This window comes from Lacerta agilis, chromosome 2, assembly GCF_009819535.1.
Source record: "Lacerta agilis isolate rLacAgi1 chromosome 2, rLacAgi1.pri, whole genome shotgun sequence".
Taxonomy (NCBI): domain Eukaryota; kingdom Metazoa; phylum Chordata; class Lepidosauria; order Squamata; family Lacertidae; genus Lacerta; species Lacerta agilis.
This window is the reverse complement of record NC_046313.1, coordinates 33,690,844-33,713,594: the sequence shown is the minus strand read 5'-3', so window position 1 is coordinate 33,713,594 and position 22,751 is coordinate 33,690,844. Positions and strand designations below refer to the sequence as shown.

Here is a 22,751-nt window from a genome sequence, read left to right as displayed (position 1 = left end):
TGCTTTTTGAACTCCTGAACCAAGTGTCTTGAGATTTGTTGACAAAAATATGCATGTGTTGCCATCATTTGTGGAATGGTGCATTCATCGAAAATGGAGTCCTCAGAGTATGCACTGAAACGATTGTCATGAAAGGATCAGGCCCTCCTTTCATGCTCATTTTGGGGAAAATCCCACCCATTTTTCTGTGACCATTTCATGACTGACAGCAGCATAGATTGGATTTTGCAGTTAAAACACACCACCACTACCCTGAATCCTGGGAATTGCAGCTCTGTTAGGTTTGAACTGCAGTTCCCAGTATTCTTGGTGGGTTGGTGTCAGTGTATGGTGTATATGCAGCCTGAGAATAAGTTTAAAAGAGAAACTGCCCCATTAACATTAATACATTTTTAAAATTAATTAGTAGTGTTTTTGAGCAACATCAGCTTTTTTGATGTGTTACCTCAGAAAGAGTCCTTAGCAGACCATAATTATCCAGGCATGTCCTCATGGACAGCTCTCTGTCTCTGGGGCTTGGTGGGAATTCACACTGTCCTTACAACTTTTTAAATATAAACTAGCTTTTACATGCTTTCTAAAGACTAGTTTGTGTGACTGTTCTGTAGTGTGTTTGGATGGTCAAATGAGCATCCTTTCTCCCCTTCCCCTTCCTCCTCCCCTTAGGGAATAATGAAAGAGAGGGAAGGATAAGTATGCTCTCAAAATTAGGGTTTAAGACTAAGAGGTCACTCTAGAAGTGCCATCAATGTGCATGTTGTTTGTTATCCAAATAACAGAATCAGGTCTGTCAGAATCACGTCCTTACTGTGGTCCTGACAAAATCTGTCCCCTCTACTACTGTTTGCACAGGGGAGGAAAGTCTCTGTTGACACAAAATCACCCATCTCACCCCCAGTCCACATCTATTAGCCTGAAATATTCCTAAACCAGGGGCAGCTGTGATCAGTTACCATGATGGCTGAAGAGAGTGTGAATAGAATTTAGCCCTTTTCCTACTACCCAGCGGAGGTGCCTTTGACCACCTCGTATAAGTTCCCCAGCTGTATGTCCAAATAGAATAAAAAGCTTTTCAAAATTAAAAAAGTCTTTAACTATATTCCTGAAAGCTAACAACATTGAGCATCTTCAGAGTTTGCTGTGAAAAGAAATTATTATAAACCAAGGGCAATAACTGAGGGGGGATTCATTGTACAGCTACACTATCTACCTTTCAGAGCAGGGATCTCTAGCTGGCCTAGGCAGGAACGGAGACCTTATTCAAAAAGACTGATTGGAACCAGGCAAGCTTTCAGAGCTTATGCTTTACTTCACTGGTTTCTGGTGATAACAAAACAAGGTTTGTTGTGCCATTGTGAAGACCATTGTGGGCAAGATATTTTGCTGCCTGAGGTAATTCCCTTCCCAATTCCACAAACAGAAACTGGCTGGACTCCAGTTAAATCTTACTTCTATACTGGTGAAGGGATAGCATCCTGCACTTAGAGGTGCAGAATATCTGGGGGCTCAAGAGGAACAGTCCCTGAGCATCTGTTACCTGAGCCAGTTGCCTCCCTCTGCCTAATGGTTGGGCCAGCCCTGTCGAAGGATCTGGCCTTTGGAAAAAAGAGAGGGAAGTCTTCCCTTCATTTCTTCCATGATATTTTGTGCCAGGTCAATCATTCCACTGGTCAGATTTTATTCCTGCTCTGTGTCCGAAGCAATACTAGGGGACTATGTGTTGGCATGCAGATGTGTGTGTTTGTTGCTCACCGCTTTCGTTCAAGCGGCATCTCTCTGCAGCATTGCACTCTCCAGAGAAGTCTTCTGAAATAATTAAATCAAACTGTTCAATTGTGGAAGCCTTTTATAGTTAGATTGCTAGGCCCTATGGATTTATTAACAAAAATAATCCTCATATTTTTACTTTTCGCAGAACCTTTATGTGCTGTGGTCTCCGGGGAGGTTTGCTAATGTCTGTTCATTCTTTCATGGCACTAGTGTGTTGACAATGATGTTGTAGAAGGTATTACTAAAAAGGCTGCTTTTGACTTCTCTGTATTACAGGACTGGAAGAGAGGAATGAGAGGAGGACAAGAGTGTTAAGGACAACACACACAAACACACACAGAAAGTGAATCACTGATGCTCAAATTACAAATTGCCTCTCAGGGCCAAACAGTTCAGAAGTGCTACCTGGCACATGGTACCTTTATTTTATCATGTGAACCAGAGGAAGCAGAGAAAGGAAACTAGTTTCCCTAATCCTTTCCTTTTGTGACTGCTATCTTGTATAAATATTGTCCTTCTCTTGCTTTTCCTGGAAACCACAAAGGCCCTGAAACGGCGCCTCACGTGATGGCATATGAGCGCACGCTTGAGCAGCCTTGGCTCTTAATCCTGCATAATGTACTTGAATGAGTGGGGTGAGCTAAGCGTCCCTGGCAGGCGCATCCATATCTCTCTCTACCTCATTGCCCCCCTCTCCACCAGAGATGCCGCTGCGGACACAGACTGGCCCTCTGCTAGGCTGGCATACTCTATTAATGAGTTTGAAGCAGAACTGCTTTTCCTTCAGTTGCAGTTTGGACCCAGCAAATTCCAATTTCTGTTTCACATCTTTGCTACAAAATTAATGTGGTTCTGTTTCCATAAATTGATAATGCAACTCCTTACTGCTACCTGCTGAGTCTTTGTCCAAGCAGGCTTTGGATGGGCCAAAATTTAGCCATGGGGAGAGCTGTTTCCATGCAACCAGGTGCGAAAAGGGCTCATTTCAGCCTTAGTGCTGGTCCTGTAAATAACTGTGCCATGTTTGGGAACACTACATTGTACAGGTGGTGGTTGTTGGACCTCTTACAGCGACTGTCAAAATATCTGTGTCTGGGAACTGTTCCATAATTTCTCTACTTCTTTAGTTCCTACCCTTTTCCTGATAGTTTTCTTTCCTTCTGAGCAGCTTACTCTCAGTCGACAAAAAGCATCCCTTTACAGCAGGGTGAGGAAGCTCAGGCCTGGGGGCCAATTGCAGTTCTCTAGGCTTCTTGATCAGGATCTCTGGACTTTTCTCCAACCAAAGAGCTCTCACTAGCCCTCCTTTGCATCCCCCTTGAATACATTTGCCGGGCAGGAATGTGTCCTTGAATTCAGATAGTGCCTCTTGCTTGCTGGTATAGAGGATGCAATTGCAAAGGTGTGTGTGTAAATCTCTGGTTTTTGTGTGGCTGAAATGTTGCCTGCTGTATAAAAGTGAGAGGCGCTAGACTTGCTCCAACCACGTTTTGCTCCACCCACAGCTGCCATGCAGCCTTCAGAACTTGTCCACAAGGGAATGTAGGGTTACTTGGCCTGAAAAAGGTTTTCCCCTTCTGCTTTACAGATTTCTTATGTTATAGTGTTAGCTTTTATGACAGAAGTCAAATAAACACAGCAGATGTTAGACACACACAAAGAAAGCTCCTTGCAAAAGCTTTGTCTCCTAAGCAAATTAATTTAACACGTTACCCTGTGCAGTTCTTATTATTCAGAAATAAGTTCCACTGTTTTTAGAAGAGCTTGCTTCCACATAGGTGTACACAGGATTAAAGACTAGACTTTGCAAAAACTTAGAATTGGCTCAATTCAAATTTGAAGTTATAAACAAAGCAGGATGACAAGAGGAAACCAAAATGTATTCTGCATTCTGCCTTGGTATCTGGTGCACCGTTGAGTAATTTGGCAGGTTTTCTTGAATGTCATCAGTGTGAATGTAACTTAAAATAGTAAAGTTGCTTTATTGACCTGCAGCATGGTCAGAGCTAGGGGACTTCTAGATCGAAGGGTAATTGTGTGAAGGTACATGTGAAGTGGAGGTACATGTAGATTTGGGCTACTTCAGTAGGATGAAGGAATATTGCCTAGAAATTTTTTGGCAGAGATGTTGGACACATTCGTTTAGCAAGTGTGTAGGCCTATGTCCTTTTCCTAGGTTCATCAATGTTGTGTTTCCTCTTCAATTCTAGTTGCCTGCCTGGACCCTAGATTCTCACCAACTCCAGTCTGGTGTGATTAAAATGCAGTGTCTTTTGGTTGGGGAAGGAGATGCTGAGGCAAAGGGGAATCCAAGCTGACTTATTCTGCTTTTCTTTATGTGGGGATTGAATAGAAAGAGCTGGGCTTTTTTGCTGCCTGTGAGTCCAAAATCTGCTTCAATTGATTACATATTTAGCCTCATGTCCATACAATGACATAGTTTATCCTGCTTTTGCCAGGTGAGAGTATGTGCTTACCCCACAGGGATTGGCCTCTAGTTCAGATAAAATACCGTACTTCTTCTGCAGATTGGCAGGTCTCTAGTTGGTCATGCAGCAGAGCTTACCTCTTTTGAAATCATGTTTGCCCTGATGGCAAGGAGAACAATAACACCTAGTGGACCTTTCGGCTCTTAGAAAGGGTGGTCTTCTCTCACCTGCTATGAAATTGGGCTAGCCTACTTCTGTCCCCCCTATCAACTTCAATCTCTCTAAGACAAAAGGCTGTCCTATTACTATGGCTGGCTTTAAAGTAGATCAGGCATAGGCAAACTCGGCCCTCCAGATGTTTTGGGACTACAGTTCCCATCATCCCTGACCACTGGTCCTGTTAGCAAGGGATCATGGGAGTTGCATTCCCAAAACATCTGGAGGGCCAAGTTTGCCTATGCCTGGAGTAGATGTTGCTGCATCCCTTGAGTCTGCCCATAAGAACAGCCTGCTGCATCATTTCAGTGGATCCATCTAGTCTGGCACCCTGTTCTCGCAGACGCCAACCAGATGCCTGTGGGAAGCCTGCAGGCAGGACCTGAGCACCAGAGCACTCTGCCCACTTGCAGTTCCCAGCAACCGGAAGCAGAACATATAACCCACCATGGCATTCTGCAATGGATGAATTTCTTCAGCCATCACTGCGTTCTTGCCTTTAATGATCTTCCAGATAGGCTAGCAATGAAACTTCCCCCTCTCGCCCTTTGACTTTTAGCCATTGAACAAACCCTCCTCCCAAGATAGGATGGCTGTAGTCGGCTTCGATCTAGTAATGTGCAGGTAGACTGGGAGCAGGTTTGATTTCAGCATTTAGCTAATGGGCCAAGCAGACCAGACTGGTGACAGGAGAAAGTAGAACAATACAGCATAATGAAGCTTCATGGCTTTGCCCCGCCTTTTTAAATACGTTTCATGTTTGCCAGGAGGGAGCCTAAGGCATAAGAGATCAAAGCTAAGACTTCCTTGCTCTGATACCTTGGGGAAGGAGCCCTTGAATTGAATTGACAGGCAAGGCACCATCCACTTTGTTAAAACATCAAGAACATTGCTAATGATCTACTTCTGTCCCAGCAGGTAAACTACAGTCCTGCCTGTTTTTATCACAGCTATTAGCCAGGTGTCTAGGTGCAATAAAAAGAAAAAGAACATTGATGCTTCATTGGATTGTCTAGGCCAACAAGTTCACTTCCTACAAAGGATGCTAATTCAGAATCAAAATCGTTCTTGCAGCACTCCAGTTTTCCAAATCAAAGCATGTGGGGCAACTGCAGTCCATGCTTGTAGTCTGAATTGCAGCAGCACATGGGCTATGTTCCTACACCTGTTTAGTGCACACACCCATATCATTCTCAATGCTGGGATTTTAATCTGTGTTCACCTGACAGGTTATCCCAAATGCATATGTATCCTGCACTTTGTTATATGAAGCTATGGTTTGATGTGTTTCTCAAACCACCTTCACACTGATTGAAGTCCTTAAGCCATTCCTACTTTGTCTCTAGCCAACTTGCTCTAAGGCGGTAATTTGAGCACACACTGAAATTATTGGCACAATAGCAGCAAATGCCAGGGGCTCTTCCCTTTCTCTAGCTTCAGAAAGGCAGCTTTTACCCCTTTACTAGTGCATAGTACTGTTGTTATTTTTGTGTCATGCACAAATAAAAATACATTTTTAAACACTGAAATGAGTACATCATGATAAATGAAATGGTGTGCACATTCATTTTAAATTCAACTAACTGAATTTGGATTAGGGCATTTTAATATTTAAATTGGTGCAAATGAATACATTATACCTAATTTGGATTAAAATTAGATCCTATTTCCTAAAAGGGAGCTATGAGCAGCTAGTGCAACTGCCTGCCACAGAAACATTCAGATTTCAGTTATTTGGAAGGTACCTAATAATTTCCAGAGTAACTTTTCTTCAATTGCATATTTCACTCATAACAGATCCTCAAGATAGGCAACACAGCTTGTGTGTCAGAAGCACAGTTTTGTGGACTGGCAAATCTTGCTGTTGTGTTTAACTACACTTGGACTTTGTGTGGGGTCCACTTGTTTTATTGATCTGTTACAGCCAGCCATGGCATAAGGGTACCATAATCTTTCTCCTCCTCACAGTAACTATAATATGAATCATGTGGGCTACCATAGCAAATATTGTGATTCTTGGTGACGTATACATTGAGTTTTAAATCTAGTGTGCAATTCTGGCACATATTCCGTTAGAAACATCCCATCATTTACTTATAGACCAGGGCTATAGAGTGCATTATGCCTTTTGATTCAGCTAAATTAAGTACAGTGGTACCTCTGGTTAAGAACTTAATTCGTTCCGGAGGTCTGTTCTTAACCTGAAACTGTTCTTAACCTGAAGCACCACTTTAGCTAATGGGACCTCCCGCTGCCGCTATGCCGCCAAAGCATAATTTCTGTTCTTATTCTGAAGCAGAGTTCTTAACCTGAAGCGTTATTTCTGGGTTAGCGGAGTCGTATGTAACCTGAAGCGTATGTAACCTGAGGTACCACTGTACCGCAAACTGGCAGGACCTCAGCTTCAATTAAATGCAGGTCTACAGACATTATGCTGGGAATGTTATCCTGATTTTATAAAGATTGCTAGCACCACCTAGTGGACATTTCTGACCCTCCAGCATTAACACGTAAATTTATACCCTGAATGAGGTAGGCTCATTCACTTCTTTGGAAGTGAATTTCCATTTTCAAAGCCTTGGGGATACCCTCTACTTCTTACTTCAGCATTTTGGGACTGAGCCTTGGGCTCATGAGCTACACTCCCTTTTCTTCCTTTAGCACCAAAACAAGGAAAGAATCAGAAGTTTTCACTCGTGCTTTCAACTAACTGCAGTTACTGGTTTGGTCAGAACCTGGACAAAGTGTGGCCAGTCCATGATTTAGGAGCATAAACTAACTTTAAACCACAATTTATTATATTGGCTCATTTCCTTAAACCATAATTCAGATTAATCACAGCTCCATGCTGTGATTAAAAACGGAAGTAAAAGCTCCCAACCTCTTCCATGTGGCGATACACACAAGTCCAAGGCTCACACACGTAATGGTACTCAATATTGCGTCCTGACTGAATCAAGATGTTTTAAATTAAGGACATGGAAGCAACATTGCATGCTCGAACTTGACATGCTGTGAATGGGACTTCCGGCGGCGACGCCATCGCCGGGTGGTCGAAGGCTGCTTCGGGTCCGAAGCGCCTTGTCCATCCCGGGGGTTAGGAGCCGCGCTACCGCAGCGCGCGGCTCCGGTTGGGGTGCGGGAAGAGCGTCCCGCACCCTGGGCTCCCCGGCTGCGCCCGCGGAGGCTCCGAACCCTTCCCCTGCCCCCCTGTAAAGGGGGAGTGGGGGTGAAGGGACAACGGAGCCGGGCTTACGGGGATATGCCCCAACCGGGATGCAAATGCGGCGGCAAAGCCCGCGGTGAGCGTCTAAGTTCTACCTGTGAAGAATGGAGCTAAAGGAACCCGGTGGTCGTGAGTAAATAATCTTGGCAGAAATCGTGTTTTTGGAACGATCCGGGGGGAAGGAGAAAGGCAGCCTGCCTCCCTCCCTTCGAGCCTAAGAAATTAACCAATTTGAGGGATTGCTGCCACAGAACTGGTTATAAAGTATTTAAAATCGATACATGAGACTGGCAAACTTTTTTCTTGGGAAGCTAACTAGCGGAAAATATCTCTATTTAAAGTTGCGGTGTTTGCGCTCCAGCTTAGGAAAATGGCGACGAACAAAGAGACAGGAGAAGAAATATGATACCCACTTCCTCCTCCTCTGCCAGTATGCTGGGTTTCGTCCTTGAACTGGTATTGAACTCTGGACTAACAGATGAACAAAGGCTCACTGCCTTGAAGGTGGAACTACTTTACAGAAAAGTTAAAGTCTTGTGTGGGGGTCTGAAATGGAACCAACTGCCCACAGAGGAGGCTAACAAAACTTTTGACACTTTGGAAGAAAATCTTGTCAAAGAGCTGAGAGGATGGATGGAAAGATGGAAAGAAATGAGTGAGCTACTTCGGAGAAGAAATTCGCTTGTTGGGGGTGGCAGCCCCAAGGCGATGTCAAGATTTGCTATATCCAGTCCCCGAGGTGTGAGCTCGGGGGCCAGGGACAGAGAATTAAGGTATTTACAAGAAGAAAAGGAATGCTACAAAGAACCGGAGAAGCTGAGAGAGGGAGAGTTGGACACCTCGGAGCTCGTGGCAAGGAGAGCTTTGGACTATGCCTGGATCTGTGGACGTTTGGAGAGGGAAGATGCATGGAAGTTCAGTGCTGATGCCATCAGGAGAAGAAGAATGGACAGAGGGGGTGTGGGGTGATGTATTAAGCAAAATCTAAAAGTAATCTGTTATGGTACTTTGAAATTGGAGGGTGAACACTGTCAACAATAGTTTGTTTTATTATCTGTTTGAACATGAAAAGAGATATTTTAAGTTTTTATGTTATTAGCAGCAGTTCAAAGGACAGAAGAGATAGATTTGATGAGGATGATCTGTGAGGATTTATGAGGATGTAGTATAAATAAAGTCGATTTAAGTGGTTTAAGTTTATAGATTAAGACGATTAAGATTAAGATGAAGATTAAGATGAATGTTTTTCCTTATATATATAATTAAGTTTAATTCTTTAAATGAAGAGGTTAAAAAGTAGATTATGGATATAAACTCGAAGGTGAAAAGGCAGGGGAAGTCAACTGTCAAGATTGGAAAAAGGAATTTTTTTTTTTTGGAGATGTCTAATTAAGAAGGAAAATCATGGCAATTTTTGTATTAGATGTGTAATTGTATTTGTTTAGTATGTGTATAAATGTAGGTGTGGTTAAGGTTGTATGTGGTTATAAGTAAAAATGTCAATAAATTCTTATAAAAAAAAAAGACATGCTGTGAATGACAATGCTTTCTCTTTTTTTAAATAATCTCCACTTTAAATTCAGAGAGTGTTTTTCACAGTTCCTTTACATTTAGTGAGAGACACTGTTATGACAATGCTTCCTTGAGTTATTTGGGTATAGGTTTGTTTCATAACCTTGTGTTGCTTCAACAGTGTTGACTTAATGTGCCTATCTAGGGAGAAGGAAACATAGGTAGGGCTGTGAATACACCAGGAACACTTCAAAATCCAGCATCCTATACAAATTATGCAAAGCAAGCAAACGTTTACCTATTTCATATTATTATATTTATAGTTGTGAGGTGGTGTCTATTCGGTAGGACTGGAAAGGAGCTATCCGTGGCAATCCACGACGTGAACTAGCACACATTTGTCAAGTAGGATTGAGTGCAATTTCCTAGGGGAAATGAAATAAGAACCGTGAGGTTTGTTGTTTTTAAAACCAGTGATTATTTGAGACTTGCATTAGATGGTGTTTAAAACCTGTTGGCTTCTCTAATCTCAGTTTCTCTCTCCTCCTTTCTCAATGGCAGCATAAAAAACTTAATCTGAGGCCTATTGTGTTTTGCATTGCTTCTGGAAAAAGCTGAGGGCAAGGTTTGTGAAACCTGGCTGTTGTTGTTGTTGTTGTTTTGTTGCAATTAAGAGGATTTCCTACATGGATATGCCTTTCTTGTTTGCATCAGACGACAGATGCAGAAAATACCTCTTCTACCCAATGCAGTTTCATTGGGAATCCATAACCTCGCAAGGCGCATGTCTCTTTGGCCAATTTTTCTACAGAAAAGACAGTCTGGCACTTTTAACCATTGCTGGCCAAACTAAGAACTTGGAAGACCGGGATTCAGTTCCCCATTTATCCATGAAGCTCACTGGGTGACCTTGGACCAGTCACCATCTCTCAGCTTAACCTACCTCACAAGGTTGTTGTCATGAGGATAAAATGGGACGGGGGAGATCCATGTGCACCACCTTGAGCAGCTTGGGAGGAAAGGTAGCACATAAATGTAATAAATAAACAATATTTGGAAGTAACATCAGTCTACATGATCTTTTACAGACTAGAGGAGAGCTGGAGTCAAATGCTCACTTATCTGCAAAGCTAACTGGGTGACCTCGGACCACTCACTCTCCCACAGTCTGCTGAGAAAGAGAGGAAAGGAATGTATGTTGATCTCAGAACTGGGAAGGAAGGTAAGATAAAATTTATACAGCATTTGTGGGAATCTAAGGTACCAGCAGGTGGCAGTAGAGAAGAACTGACAAGGTATATCCATTAGCACCTGCAAGTATGTATTTGTTTTCACCTCTGTCAAATTACCAAGAGAGGACAAGGCACCAAGTGCTGCTGTTTCAGAATATATCAAGCATATTTGCACACAAGCTATGGATCTCCTGGGAATCTACTCCCATGAATGCTTAAGAAATCTTTTCCCCAGCCTGACATCCTCATTGCACCAGTCGATCACCCTCACATAGAATCGAATATATTCAACTGTATTTTCACAAGGTGTGCAAGTTTCATGAGAGCAAAAGACAAGCAGTATTCCAAAAAATGAAAAAGTGGGTGTGCCTAAGGAGGGTATGTTGAGTTTAGGAGGGAGTGAGCCAGTGCAAACCAAGAAGAGGAAACGGCCTCTTGCGCATTGTAGAATTTTGTAAAGATACTTACAGAGAGGAAGCACCGGCACCCAAGGGTGCCTAGGTGACCCTTGTCCTTAACATAGGTTGACAGATACATCATAATACACAGAAATTTGGTTCTGGGCCACATTCTTCCCTGTAACCAAACTGCCCATGTTAAGCAGCTAAACCTATCCAAGGTCGTCTGCTTTTACGTAGCTTCTGTCTTCAGACAAAACCTAAGCTAGTGAAAGCAGAAGGTGCAAATGGAAAGGCATAGCCATGAATTGAATGCAACTCATGGCTGCTGCACTCTTGAACCCTCTCAATTTCTGAATCTATCCCATGGCTGATTAAACTGCACTCTACAGCAGTGATGTCCAACCAGTCGCCTGCGTCAATTGTGGGGACCCCTCTTGATCTTCAGTATTGAAATCCCCTCCCCCATTCCTCTGTTCTTCCGTTGTGTGAAATGGGTGGTCTTTAATTGCAATTAGCCGACGAGTTAGGAAATGAAAGTAGTGGTTACCGCTGCATTGTTCTTTTAGGTTAGCGATTTCTGTCCCCGCCCCCTTAAAAAAAAAAGCTCAACAACTTCTGCTTCACCCCCCCCCCAACACTTCCAGAATTTTAAAATGGGAGCAGATCGCAGTCTCTTGTGAGTTGGACGTGCCTGCTCTACAGCAAGGGCGGCACAACTACAACTCCCATCAGCCCCAGCCAGCATGGTTAGCAATGGTGTTACAGTTTTTAGAGGACTGCTAAGTTCCCACCCCTGCTCCCAACACACACACGACCAGCCCAAAATAATTTGCTGCATGTGGCAAAGGGCATGGTGGCAATTCCTATGGACATTCCATATGCAGTAGCCAAGTGGGCTGGCAGGGGAATCTCCTTCAGTGCACCTGAAGAAAGCAAGCTAGTTCAAGGGCTGCAGGACTGGGTGTATGGCACACAACAGTTCTGTCCTCCCAACCAGGGTCTGTCTCTATTGCCCCCTAGCATATTCTTCCTGAAGTGGTTGCCTCATTCTACTTAATGTTAGAGAATAGCTAGCCTCTCTTGCTGTAATCACACAAACTATTTAAGGGGGTGGGCTTGTTTGTGTGTGCGTTTGTACACAAACACACACCCATCAGAGATAGATATTGGCCCAAAGTCATGAAGAATGCATTGGATCAGTGCAGCGGAATCCTCCGAAATCCTCCATTTGAAAGCAGCCTTAGAGAAGAGCCCTTTGAGGTCTGGAAGTACTGCCTGCCTTAAGCCCCCGAGAGGTAAAAGAAAAAAGGGGGCAGTCATATGTGGCACTGAGAATTCAACAGTTTGACTTTCCTCAGGTCAGCCCTGTTATACCACCTCTTCTTCAGCTGGGCAGAAATAATTCAGACTTGTTTTCCCAAACAGTTCACATTTATTATTGATACAAATAAAAAAAAATCTTTTAAAGACCATTATCTTATTACCAAGATTGAGGTAATATGTTTACAAAACATTTACAGAAATTGATATGAAGTTCATGAATACAGATGAGGAGAAAGGGGGAAAGTTGTTAAATTAAGTTCAGTAAAGGTAGGACCAGCAGAATTATAAGTTCTGACAGGAAGGAAGGATCGCGTGGGTAGGTGATAGTTGCCATGGCACTCCATTTTTTTAAAATGCTGCTTTTTGTGATGTATGGACCCCCCTCAAGTGTTTGTGCTTTGAGCTCTGAAAGATGCATTTGACTTCTAGGGAAAAAAAGTATCCCCGTGGGACACTTCTGAGCAAACTTAATAGATCTTCAGACAGGAGAAGTGGCTGTAACTACAAAGCCAGACATCTCTGAGCTGATGCGGACTGTTGAGTGAAGTGGTTTCTTTACAGCTGTCAGCAAAATCGCCATCTGAGAAAAAGAGAGAGAGAGAGAGAAAGAGAGGGGACCATCCCTTACAAGTGGGGAAAAAAGAGGACATGCCTTTTTGCACCAGGAACACTAACTGGCTGCACATGGCACTATGTTTCTTTGAGGCAGGAGCTATGTTCATGACTGCATATCAAGCATTAAAACCACTTCTTAAATCACCGGGGTAGGGGGTTAAGCAACTATCACAGGCAGCAGGAAAGCATGTGTGTGACCTAATGGATATTTTGCCACCCTTCCTAAAATTTGACCAATACTTGAAGGGTCACCTTGACCTAATACTTCAAACACCACAACTGTTAGTTGTCTAATTCTTAGGACGACTGTTTTAGTCATCGTTTTACGACCTTTAAACGAACATAGGCATTTGACACCCTGATCCTAAACCAATTTCCAGACCACAGCACCATCATATTCTACAAGCTCCTTCTCTGGCCTACTCCTATTTATAAACAAGGGGCTTTTATTTTAAATATATTCCAGATCTGGGGTGGGTTGAAGAGGATACAACTTCAGCCGCTACCCACTTTTCCAAGTAATTTCCAGCCTTTGAAATGTTTTCACTAGCTGGCTATTGATGTCCAATGCAACACAGCAAACTTAAGACTGGCTGAATGTTTTGAGCTTTCCAAAAAATACATGCAATGTTTCAAGCTGAAGTCTCTCAAATATTAAGGAAGTAGCAGGGGAAGGGAAAGAGCACTTAGCATTGCAATTAAAGCCCTGGTTATAGGAAAATTGAAGCTGCAATAATTGTAGCCACAGCAGACTACACTTGTGTTAGCGGTGGCATCTTAGTGACATGTGAGATTTTCATTGCAGTTGTAGGACAGATAAGAATCTGAGAAAAGAGCAGCCACCCCCTTCCACTCAGCAGCTCTTGGCAGAAGAGATGCCAGCATTCAGTGGGTGGTTGTTCAGGGTGAAAAGATGCAAGTTGGGGCATGGTCAGATGGGGCTCCAGAAGTTTAGGATGTTGAGACGAGCCTGCTCTGTCCTCTTCAGTGCTCAGAGGTGTAACTTTATAAACCTGAAAAACCTTTCAATGCCCAAAGCTGGAGTTATTAAGCCCTTAGCAGTGAGATTAAGTGCAATGTATGAATGTCAAAAGGGCTGCCTGAGAAGACCAGAAATCCTGCTTCCTCCGCCGAAGGCAGTACTCACCTATGACAGAGCTAGAGAAAAAGGTAAGCTGTTCAGCCAGGCACCAGCTGGCACTTCATGAAATGTCAAGTATTCTAGCTACTGCCTTCCTCTAGACCTAAATGCTGGGCAGATGCAGAGGAAGACTCTCACTGGCAGGAGCTTTAGGTTAGATTTCTAATGCACTATAGAATGTCTTGAAAGGATGGTATTTAAAAAAAAATCTCAATCACACTGATTACTCCTTTCATTGCAAAACAGCCCTTGCATGTCTAGGTTAGGATTTGTGCAAGCATGTTTATGGTTGGGGAAGGGGGGAAATACTATGGTTACCGCATTAAGACTGGATACGCGTTCAGTTCTAATTCAAAACAAAACCAGTATATTTAAATGCACACACAGCTACTTTACTATCTATAAAAAGGCCTTCCACATGTTTTTTTGTTTTTGCAATTGTCACCGATGATTGAGCTGTATTGCAGTTGGCTGCCATAGACGAGGGTCCGGCCATCTCATCAACTGGCTTTTGGCTGGCAGTGGCACTACCTGGAAATCATGGAGCTGGAGTGAGACTGGCCGGAAGAGGTTGTAGCAGCACTGAGCTGAGAAAATCCGCTGTGACTTGATTCAAGGCTGCTCATGGACCCTCTGCAAAAGAGACAATAGTAAGGTATTATAAAAACATGGTTTTTTGGCTTTTGTTAATTATCCTGGTTGTGTGTAAATTCCCTCTCTCATACATAGAATCACAGAAGTTGGAAGGGACCCTGTGGATCATCTAGTCCATCCCCCTGCAATGCAGTCTCCAGCTGTCCCATACAGGGATCGAACCTGCAACCTTGGCATTATCCTGTGCTTTCCAGAACAGTAGCTGTATTGGTTTGTTGCACTATTTATTTTTATATATAAAAAAACCTCTGTATACGCTCTGCCCACCAGCAGCATATGAGCTCCCACAAAAGGAATGTTGTCCTCAACAGAAATACTAATAATAAAAAAGTTGCTCATCCCTGATTTACATGGTAAGGTAAACCCAAGAAACCAGAGTGTATTGGGGGGGGGGGTTCTTTTCTTCAATCTAAATTCCAATTTAACCCTTGATTCAGTAGGAAAATATTTAAGAATTCTCAGTCCTTAATGCCCTTGGAAGAATATCAATTCAAGATAATGTTCAGATATAGGGAAATGATTTCTTCCACTTCTGACCATCTTGAATGAGAACCAGGTATTTTGTTTAAAAGTTCTCCTTAAATGCAGATTGTATCCAAACCAAGAGGTGTTTAATATGCCAATGAATTTGCACAATACTATGCAGCCAGAGTGAGGCAGCTTTGTGATCCTTGCGCCCAACTGCATCTGAAACTAGGGGCAACCAACTTTTCAGGTTGTCTACTCTAGACACATTCTGCACACAACCACCATTAGAGGTATTCAAGTAGGCATTTCACATACAAGTTCAACTTCATGAGAATCTGTTCCTTCACAAAATATACTTGCAGTTTTTGGATCCTTTCAGCTTTAGAGCCCTGAATAGTTCCATATGATTACAATCTCTTGTCATAGAATTGTAGAGCTAAAATGTATCCCAACAGTCATCTAGTCCAACCCTTTGAAATGCACATGGTCCTCCATCCAATTTGAAAACATACTGGACCTTGCTTAGCTTTGCAAACATGATAGCAGTTTTACTGCTGCATCCCTGATCTTGGTGGTCAGGTAACCACTCATACTAGCTTTGCCTCCCTCCTTCCCCTTTCTTTTCCCTGGTTCCTGCCAACTTTACTTAATACTTGTATTTGATGTGCAGTAAGTACTTTCGCAACATTGCTGTTCTAAGTAATTCTGGCAAAGTGGCAGAACTGCAAGGACCCTTCCGTGTTTAAAAGGCCTTCACGGTATTGCCTTTCAACCAAGCAAATCGCAAGAACTATTTTTGATTTTCCTTTCAGGGGTCTTTCCATTGGTATTTCTCCAGCATGGTGCTTGCAAGGCACAGCTAAGCATACCTGAAATCTTCTGACCCAATTACTTCTGTGTAGTACATCACTTTGCACTTATGAGATGAGACCTGTAGAGATGCCAAGACATCGTCCACACGAGGCAGGCTGGTTGTAGCACAAGCAGGCATACTGTGAAACTTCCACTGGAGAATGTAGAAACCAGGCCACCTTGTCACATGGGACCCCTGAAAGCAAAGCGGGAGGGGGGGGGATCCCAATGAGCTTTGTTCACAACTCTGGTTTGCGACTCGTAGTGAAGAAGCAACAGTAAACATCTTACCTAAAACCGTTTACTTCAACAACAATCCTGAAACAAACCCCACGCAGGTGGTCTGTAGGAAACTTGAACAGTATGTTTAGCCTTTATAGCTGGAGTCAGTCAAGGCCCCACCTTCCCCAGATGGACTGTAGGAACCAGGTCTTCCAGCACTCACAGCTAGATAATACTTGATTGATATATCTGGGGGATAGGAAGTACCTGGCAATCCCAGGGCTTTTTTTTAAAAAACTGACCAGCACCATCCTAAAATCCCTTACCATTCCACAGCAAACAGTAAGTCTACATACATTCAGTAAGGCCACTCATGACGCAAGGCAACTTTTCATCGCAACTTAAGAATTCTCTTAGATCTGCCCAGTTACTGTTGGTTGTGATCAGATAACCCACCCCAAGAGTGCTGTAGTCCAGCGATGGAAACCCCATAGCCCTTGAGGCATTACTGACTACAGCTCCCATCATCACTTAGTTGCGCTAGCTGGGGTTAATGTTGAATTCGGAGTCAAAACATCTGCAGGGGCATAGAATTGGAAGGGATCAAGAGGGACATCTAGTCCAACCTCCTGCAATGCAGGAGTCTTCTGCCTAACGCGGGGCTCAAACCCACGACTCTGATAACAAGTGTCTCATGGGTTTCCCAACCCCTGCTGTAGCCTCTTATTACCAATTCAAGTGACTTCTGTTTGGGGTAGAAGCCAGTTGAAAGTAACCTAACAACATGGATTTTGCCTAGAGGCTGGTTCTCACCTGCACGCTCTCCCCTTCTTTACAGCTAAGCGGAGACTCCACCATGCTGTAGTCCCGCCCCAGCTGCCAGGCTTTATCTATCAGTTGCACATTATTGCCACCAGGAGAAGTAATGCTGTGGGCCCCCAGGGAGTCCTTTTTCGGAGGCTGTGGTGCTCTCTTGGAGTGATAGATGTTAAATACAATGTCACCTTTGCAAACATCAAAATCCCAGGTGATCACAGACGAAGCTTCCACAATCTGAATGAAGATCTAGAGGGTTGGAGGATAATTATATTAAAAGCTCGGTCAAAGCAAAAAGCCCTTAAATGAGAAGAGCCAATTTGGCGCTGCTGTCAAATTCCACACACTTCGAATGCTCTGGGGTAGAAACCCACTGTGTTTGTATTTGCTACGAAACCTGCTATGAGGGATTCTGTAACCAGATGCAAGAGTTTAATTGCTTCTGCATCCAACTGCGTAACATTTACAAACAAACATTTTAAAAAGCAGTACAAAGTCAAATTACACAGTCAATTTTCATTTGGCCCTACAATTAATTAATTAAATGAATGAATGAATGAATGAATGTATGTTATTTCATAAGCCATGGGGGGGGGGGGGGGTTTATGACAGCAAGGAGATGTGGCAGCCCTTTCTGTCAGTTTGAAAGCTTGCTGTTTGTCAATAGTTGGATGTTAAAACAGCATGAGAGAGCATCTAACAGGATGCATCCGATGGCATGGGGAAAGTAATCTCTCTTTAAAAAACAGCCTTGAATACTTCTAATGCAGAATGGTTGGAAGTCTAAATGTAATATAGGCAATTGTCTGAACTTTTGTTACTTTTCATTAGATGTTATTGTTATTCTTATTAGATGCTAATTTTTGTGATTTATTTTTTTTGCAATGTTAAGGTTTCTTAATGATGTGTTTTTAATTGTTGTAACCTGCCCTGGGACCTTAAGGTGAAGGGCAAGTAATAAGATAATAATATAGGCCTTCCAGTGATTGAAAGGGACAGTTTCTACATCTAGCACATCTCTGTCCTGCAGCTTTAAGGAAATGCAGATTAAAAGACTGGCCCTTCAATAAATGCTGCTAGGGGAAAAAATTGGTGGCTCAACTGCATCAATATTCTTCCAATTACTACATAATAAAAAGGTAGATTAAAAGTATGCTACAGGGACCAACAGAGTTTTCAAAGTGCACCACATCTTCTTGTTTTCTGCAAAAAAAAAAGTTTAGTAAGGGGGGGGGGAGTCAAGGGTTGCCTTCACAGCGGGACTAGGAACAGTAATTTGAGGAGTGCTCAAATTACAGATAGGCCAGAAGGGCTTGACCCCCTTATCTTTTGAGGCAGCCCCCTTGCTACTACTTTTAGCAGACTGCAGGAAAGCAATGTTAGACTGAAAATGGGGATGGAGTTGTGTGCCTCTCTACTTCTTCCCCTTATTTCAGCAATGTTCGCTAACACAAGCTCATAAGAAAGGACTTAGAAGGAACTAAGAAGATGTTTCAGAAAGTCCACTCTTACCAATAACTGTTCATGTGAGGCCAACTTGCATTACTAACAAAACAGCTGAACCAAGCTGAATAAGATTTGAGCTCCTCAGTTGTGAATAGAAAATGCTTAAGGTAGCATTTTTCTAACTGTGGAAGAGAAGAAGATTCTTCTGCTCAGTTGAACAATTATTTTGAGAGTGGACCAGCTGAAATATCATCTGAAGCACCTCTAATTGCACAAAGTTGGCATTAAGCCCATGTCAAACCAATGAAGACCTGAGCTTGTCTGTCATGGATAGACAATTGGATGCAAGAAAGAAAACAAGGAAACATACCTCATGGGGAGCTCCTTTGAAGACGCTTGCAGACTGATAAATTGTTTCTGTCCACAACTTTATATCTTCATTTTCCAGTTCTTCTGCTGTACGGTATAGAGATTTGGGAACCAGCCCACCTTCTGGAACTTCACACTTCAGAGATTTAATTAAGTTGGAGGAGAGAGAAAAATCAGAATTGGATCTCTACTCAAACAGATCACACCTCAGAAAGAATCTGCTCAGAAGTAAAGCTCTTAATGAATGTGAGTTATCATTGAACAGAGACTCCAAAGAACACATGTGAATTGGTTTTTTTTTTTTAAACTGTGTGTGTGTGTCTCACCCCTTACAATTTCATATTGGTTCAACAAGACCAAACTGCAAGTTTGTCTGCTTGGAAAATTTATATAGTGGGTTAGACCCTCCACCCCATATTATTATTCGATTCTCCTGGTGCTGTTATTTTTACAGCCAAAATGGCAACAGCCACACAAGGTGGTCATTAGCAAAGTTGGGTAACCCTGAGAACTGCAGGAGTATAAACAACCTTTCAGGCAACCAGGGATTCTAGATGCATTTGTTAATTAGAATTGCAGTGTGCTCCACTGATTGAGTTATCTGAATGTGGGAGGGGGATTACACATTTGACAGCGGGGCTGCCCTTGTGCTTGATCCGAAAGGTACAGTTAGTGCAGAATGCCACAGCAAGAGTGCTGCCAGATGCCAGCATATAACACAGCTCTGCTCAGAGAACTGCACTGGTTGCCCATTTTGCTACCGGGCCAAGTTCAAGGTGTTCCTATTCGTATATAAAGCCCGTAACAACCTGGGACCACTTTGCCTATGAGATCGCCTTACCTTACACATGGCCACTCGACCACTTGGATCAGTGAAACTGTCACTACTTACAGGTGCCACATATATCCATTCTGCATTTGTAAGAACTCAATTCCACTTGGAACTCCCTGCTTATTGAGATTAAGCAGGTGTCTTCCACTGTACTATTTTCGACACTTGCTAAAAACATTCCTGTTTAGACAAGCCTACCCAGATGTTTAGAAAGCTAAAGTAATTTTAATCTGTATTAGTGGTACCTCGACATACAAAGATAATCCGTTCCGAAGGCGCCCTCGTAAGTCGAAGGCGCCATCTCGGAACGGGAAAAAACTTCGCAAGTCAAAAAAACCGCATCGAAAACCTCATAAGTCAAGGTATCGTGCCGCCACTTCCCCTTCGTAACTCAAAAATTTCGGAAGCGTCAGCCATTTTTTCACTTCCGGAACTGATTCGGAAGTCAAGTCGCTCGTAAGTCGAGGTACCACTGTACGTATCTGTTGTGCACCACTTCTGGGTGGTGGTTGTTTTTACAATCGAGTAGTGTAGAAATTTTATGGAATAAAGAAAATAATCAATGAATGCAGTTCTGCTACAACTACTGTTTACTTACCATGCATTCTCCACCAAGAAAATCTGGAATGATTTCTTTGTCAATATAATCCAACAGCCCACCAGGTCCTTGATAGTCATTGCCAGCAAAGATCAGGAATTTCTTTCTTGTGTTGTCATCAATGAATGGACTGACCTGCAAGTAAAATACTAAGTTAAAAAGGTAGCTCATTGGCTTTGAGGTGAATGCTCTGGAGGTAGAGGCAGCTTCAGAGACACAGTAGGAAGTTCTGGGGTACCTAAATGAGCAAGGTGTGCTGCAGCCACTCCTCTTTCTAGAGGGGTTAGATTACAGCCTCCAGTTGCTTCTCCCTGTGGCCAGAGGGTTCTGCCTGTCTGCAACTTTGTGAGCTGGCACACTTGCCAAGAGGGCTGTTGACACCAAGTGAGTCAAGTCCCTGGATCCTCAAATGGCTTCAAGTGGATACTTTTACTATTGTTGATACTCGTAAAAGTGGCATGTTCAAGAGGTGAACTATTCCACCAGGCCACTTACCACCGTATGTAACTGGATTGTTTTTGGTTCCAGAAATGATGCTCCCTATAAAAAACAATGTTGCAAGTGTTGACCATGGCTATTTTATAGTACAGGGCTGGGTCCCATTTCCCAAAGCACAGGTCCCAAGGGAGACAAAAGCAGATGAACGTACCAGTGTCCAGAGGACTGGAAACACCCTGGGAGCTCGCAGAATGAGGAGGCGCCCCAAGGTTTCCGGATAATTGGCCTCAACTACTTCGATGATCCTTAGCAAAGCCTTGACGCCAGGCCTCCATAAGTGCCGCATGTTCAGGCCCTCCAGATCCACCAAACAGGTCCAACAACTGTTTTCCCAAAGCAAAGGCAATGAACTTACTAAATGTGTCTTTTTAAAACAAAACAAAAACCTCCCCACAGCTCCCCCCAAATCAGATTTGCTGAAGAGGTTTGTATCAATCACTAGAAAGCTGTTTTACTCTAGCCACTCTTGCCTTAGTTGTTGGGTGCATCACTGAAATGACAACATTCAAAGCTTCTAGGGCAGGTATGGCCAAACATGGCCCTCCAGCTGTTTTGGGACTACAATTCCCATCATCCCTGACCACTGGTCCTGTTAGCTAGAGATGATGGGAGTAGTGTTCCCAAAACAGCTGGAGGGCCAAGTTTGGCCATGCCTGTTCAAGGGAGTCCCCAATGTCACAAAACTCCCTTTCATCTATACTTTGGGTGTGAGGGATGACAACCTGTCTTCACCCTGAATGTGGAGCAGGCGAAAATCTACTTCCAAGTGCCACATAAGGCCTGGAAAGCCGTTATCCATGTTTTCCTAAATGTTTGACTGAAACTCATATGAGAGGTGTTCTAATCCATATGTAGGCCATGCGCCTCACTTTGAAATCATGGCTTTGGGCATGATGCATTGCAGTGGCCAAACATGGTGTGCCATCACATCTGTGGGCACGGGGACAGGTTGGAGCCCTCATACACAGAAATTTCACGAGTATATCTCCTTAGCTAACATATGAATCAATCTTAGAGTGATTAGCATGGAGTCTCTCAACACTTCGCATTCCACTACTCATTATATTTCATTTAACAGCTATTCTTTTTTACCTTATAGGTCTTCCAAACACTTTCGTATTTTCTTCGCATCTCCTCAGTCCTTCTTCATTAATAGAGAGAACCTAAATACACACACACAAAAATGAGAAACAAGGATACTGCAGAGATGCTGTAGCAGAATAGCCATGGTGAAAATCAGGACAAAGAGAACTGCTTCTATCAACTCTTGTTTTACCTTTGAAAGGAGATAATCATCCCCTGTTCCTGCTTTCCCAATTCACTGATTCTACAGACTTTCCATCCCTTATCTTCAAGTTTTAACCTTGTTAGGCTGCATTCACATTTCATTTTCCTGATGCTCCCTTAACTTAATTTATGCATTATGTTTCTGCTTTATGTTTGTCAACAATAATAGAAAAAGCTACCCATCCCCATGTTTGGAAGTCTCAGAAACTGAACTGAGTCCCCCCCTCCCCCCAAAAAATATGTGGTAGGAATGTGAGGTAGGGGTGGGGGGGGGGGAGAGAATTAATAAATTCCTCTGGATAATAGAAGGCCTGGGCTAGGTGGGAGCAGCCAGAATTCTATATGCAGGGAAACTGGAGTTCTTTGTTATTTTCAGTCTAACAAAATATGCTAGTTTGCCAATAATGTAACCCCCCTGCCCACTTCATTAGTCCATTATTGAATAGATTACGTTATTGACAAAGAACAGGTATTTAATATTATGGCAAGCTGGATTGATTGCATTAATATTCCACGTTTTCTCCAAGGAGCTCAAAGTGACATATGTAGTTCTCCCCTCCTCTTTTAATCAGACAAGCTAAAACTGCTGCATGATAAAAAGTTGCAAGAGCTGGCCCAGGGAAAAACTACAGACCAAACTCCATAACCTTTTTGTCTGGCTATAACACAGAAGGTTATGGGATGAGGTAATATAGTGGACTGTTCTACTTCACAGTAGGGAAATCGCCTTTTTGTAAATCCCCTTGCACACACTAGAAACCCGGCAAATGGGAAACAAGCTGGCTTAGAAACTTTCCCCTAATTTGCTGCTTTCCCCCCTTTGCATGCTGACATTTTTATTTTT

The 22,751-nt window shown here is 43.0% G+C and overlaps 1 protein-coding gene and 1 long non-coding RNA gene across 5 annotated transcripts in view; one reads left to right on the top strand and one right to left on the bottom strand.

The window, feature by feature from the left end:
• Nucleotides 1-10,244: 10,244 nt before the first annotated feature.
• LOC117041088 lies at nucleotides 10,245-21,788 on the top strand. The gene is made up of 4 exons (XR_004425928.1): nucleotides 10,245-10,375; nucleotides 14,322-14,520; nucleotides 18,772-18,938; nucleotides 21,720-21,788. It is a non-coding gene; the product is annotated as an uncharacterized LOC117041088 (long non-coding RNA).
• The window catches only part of SEC14L1 (SEC14 like lipid binding 1), a 56,555-nt gene continuing 46,002 nt past the window's right edge, over nucleotides 12,199-22,751 (bottom strand). For 3 of the 4 annotated variants that reach the window (XM_033139435.1, XM_033139433.1, XM_033139434.1), the window contains exons 10-17: nucleotides 21,713-21,783; nucleotides 20,772-20,943; nucleotides 20,123-20,257; nucleotides 18,694-18,828; nucleotides 16,875-17,126; nucleotides 15,857-16,035; nucleotides 14,397-14,498; nucleotides 12,199-12,689 (exon numbers count right to left, since the gene is read on the bottom strand). In XM_033139435.1, coding sequence (XP_032995326.1) covers nucleotides 12,674-12,689; nucleotides 14,397-14,498; nucleotides 15,857-16,035; nucleotides 16,875-17,126; nucleotides 18,694-18,828; nucleotides 20,123-20,257; nucleotides 20,772-20,943; nucleotides 21,713-21,783 — 1,062 coding nt within the window. In that variant the 3' untranslated portion in view covers nucleotides 12,199-12,673. Of the gene's footprint in view, nucleotides 12,690-14,235; nucleotides 14,499-15,856; nucleotides 16,036-16,874; nucleotides 17,127-18,693; nucleotides 18,829-20,122; nucleotides 20,258-20,771; nucleotides 20,944-21,712; nucleotides 21,784-22,751 lie in introns of those variants that run through there. The other variant, XM_033139436.1, reaches the window with a different exon arrangement.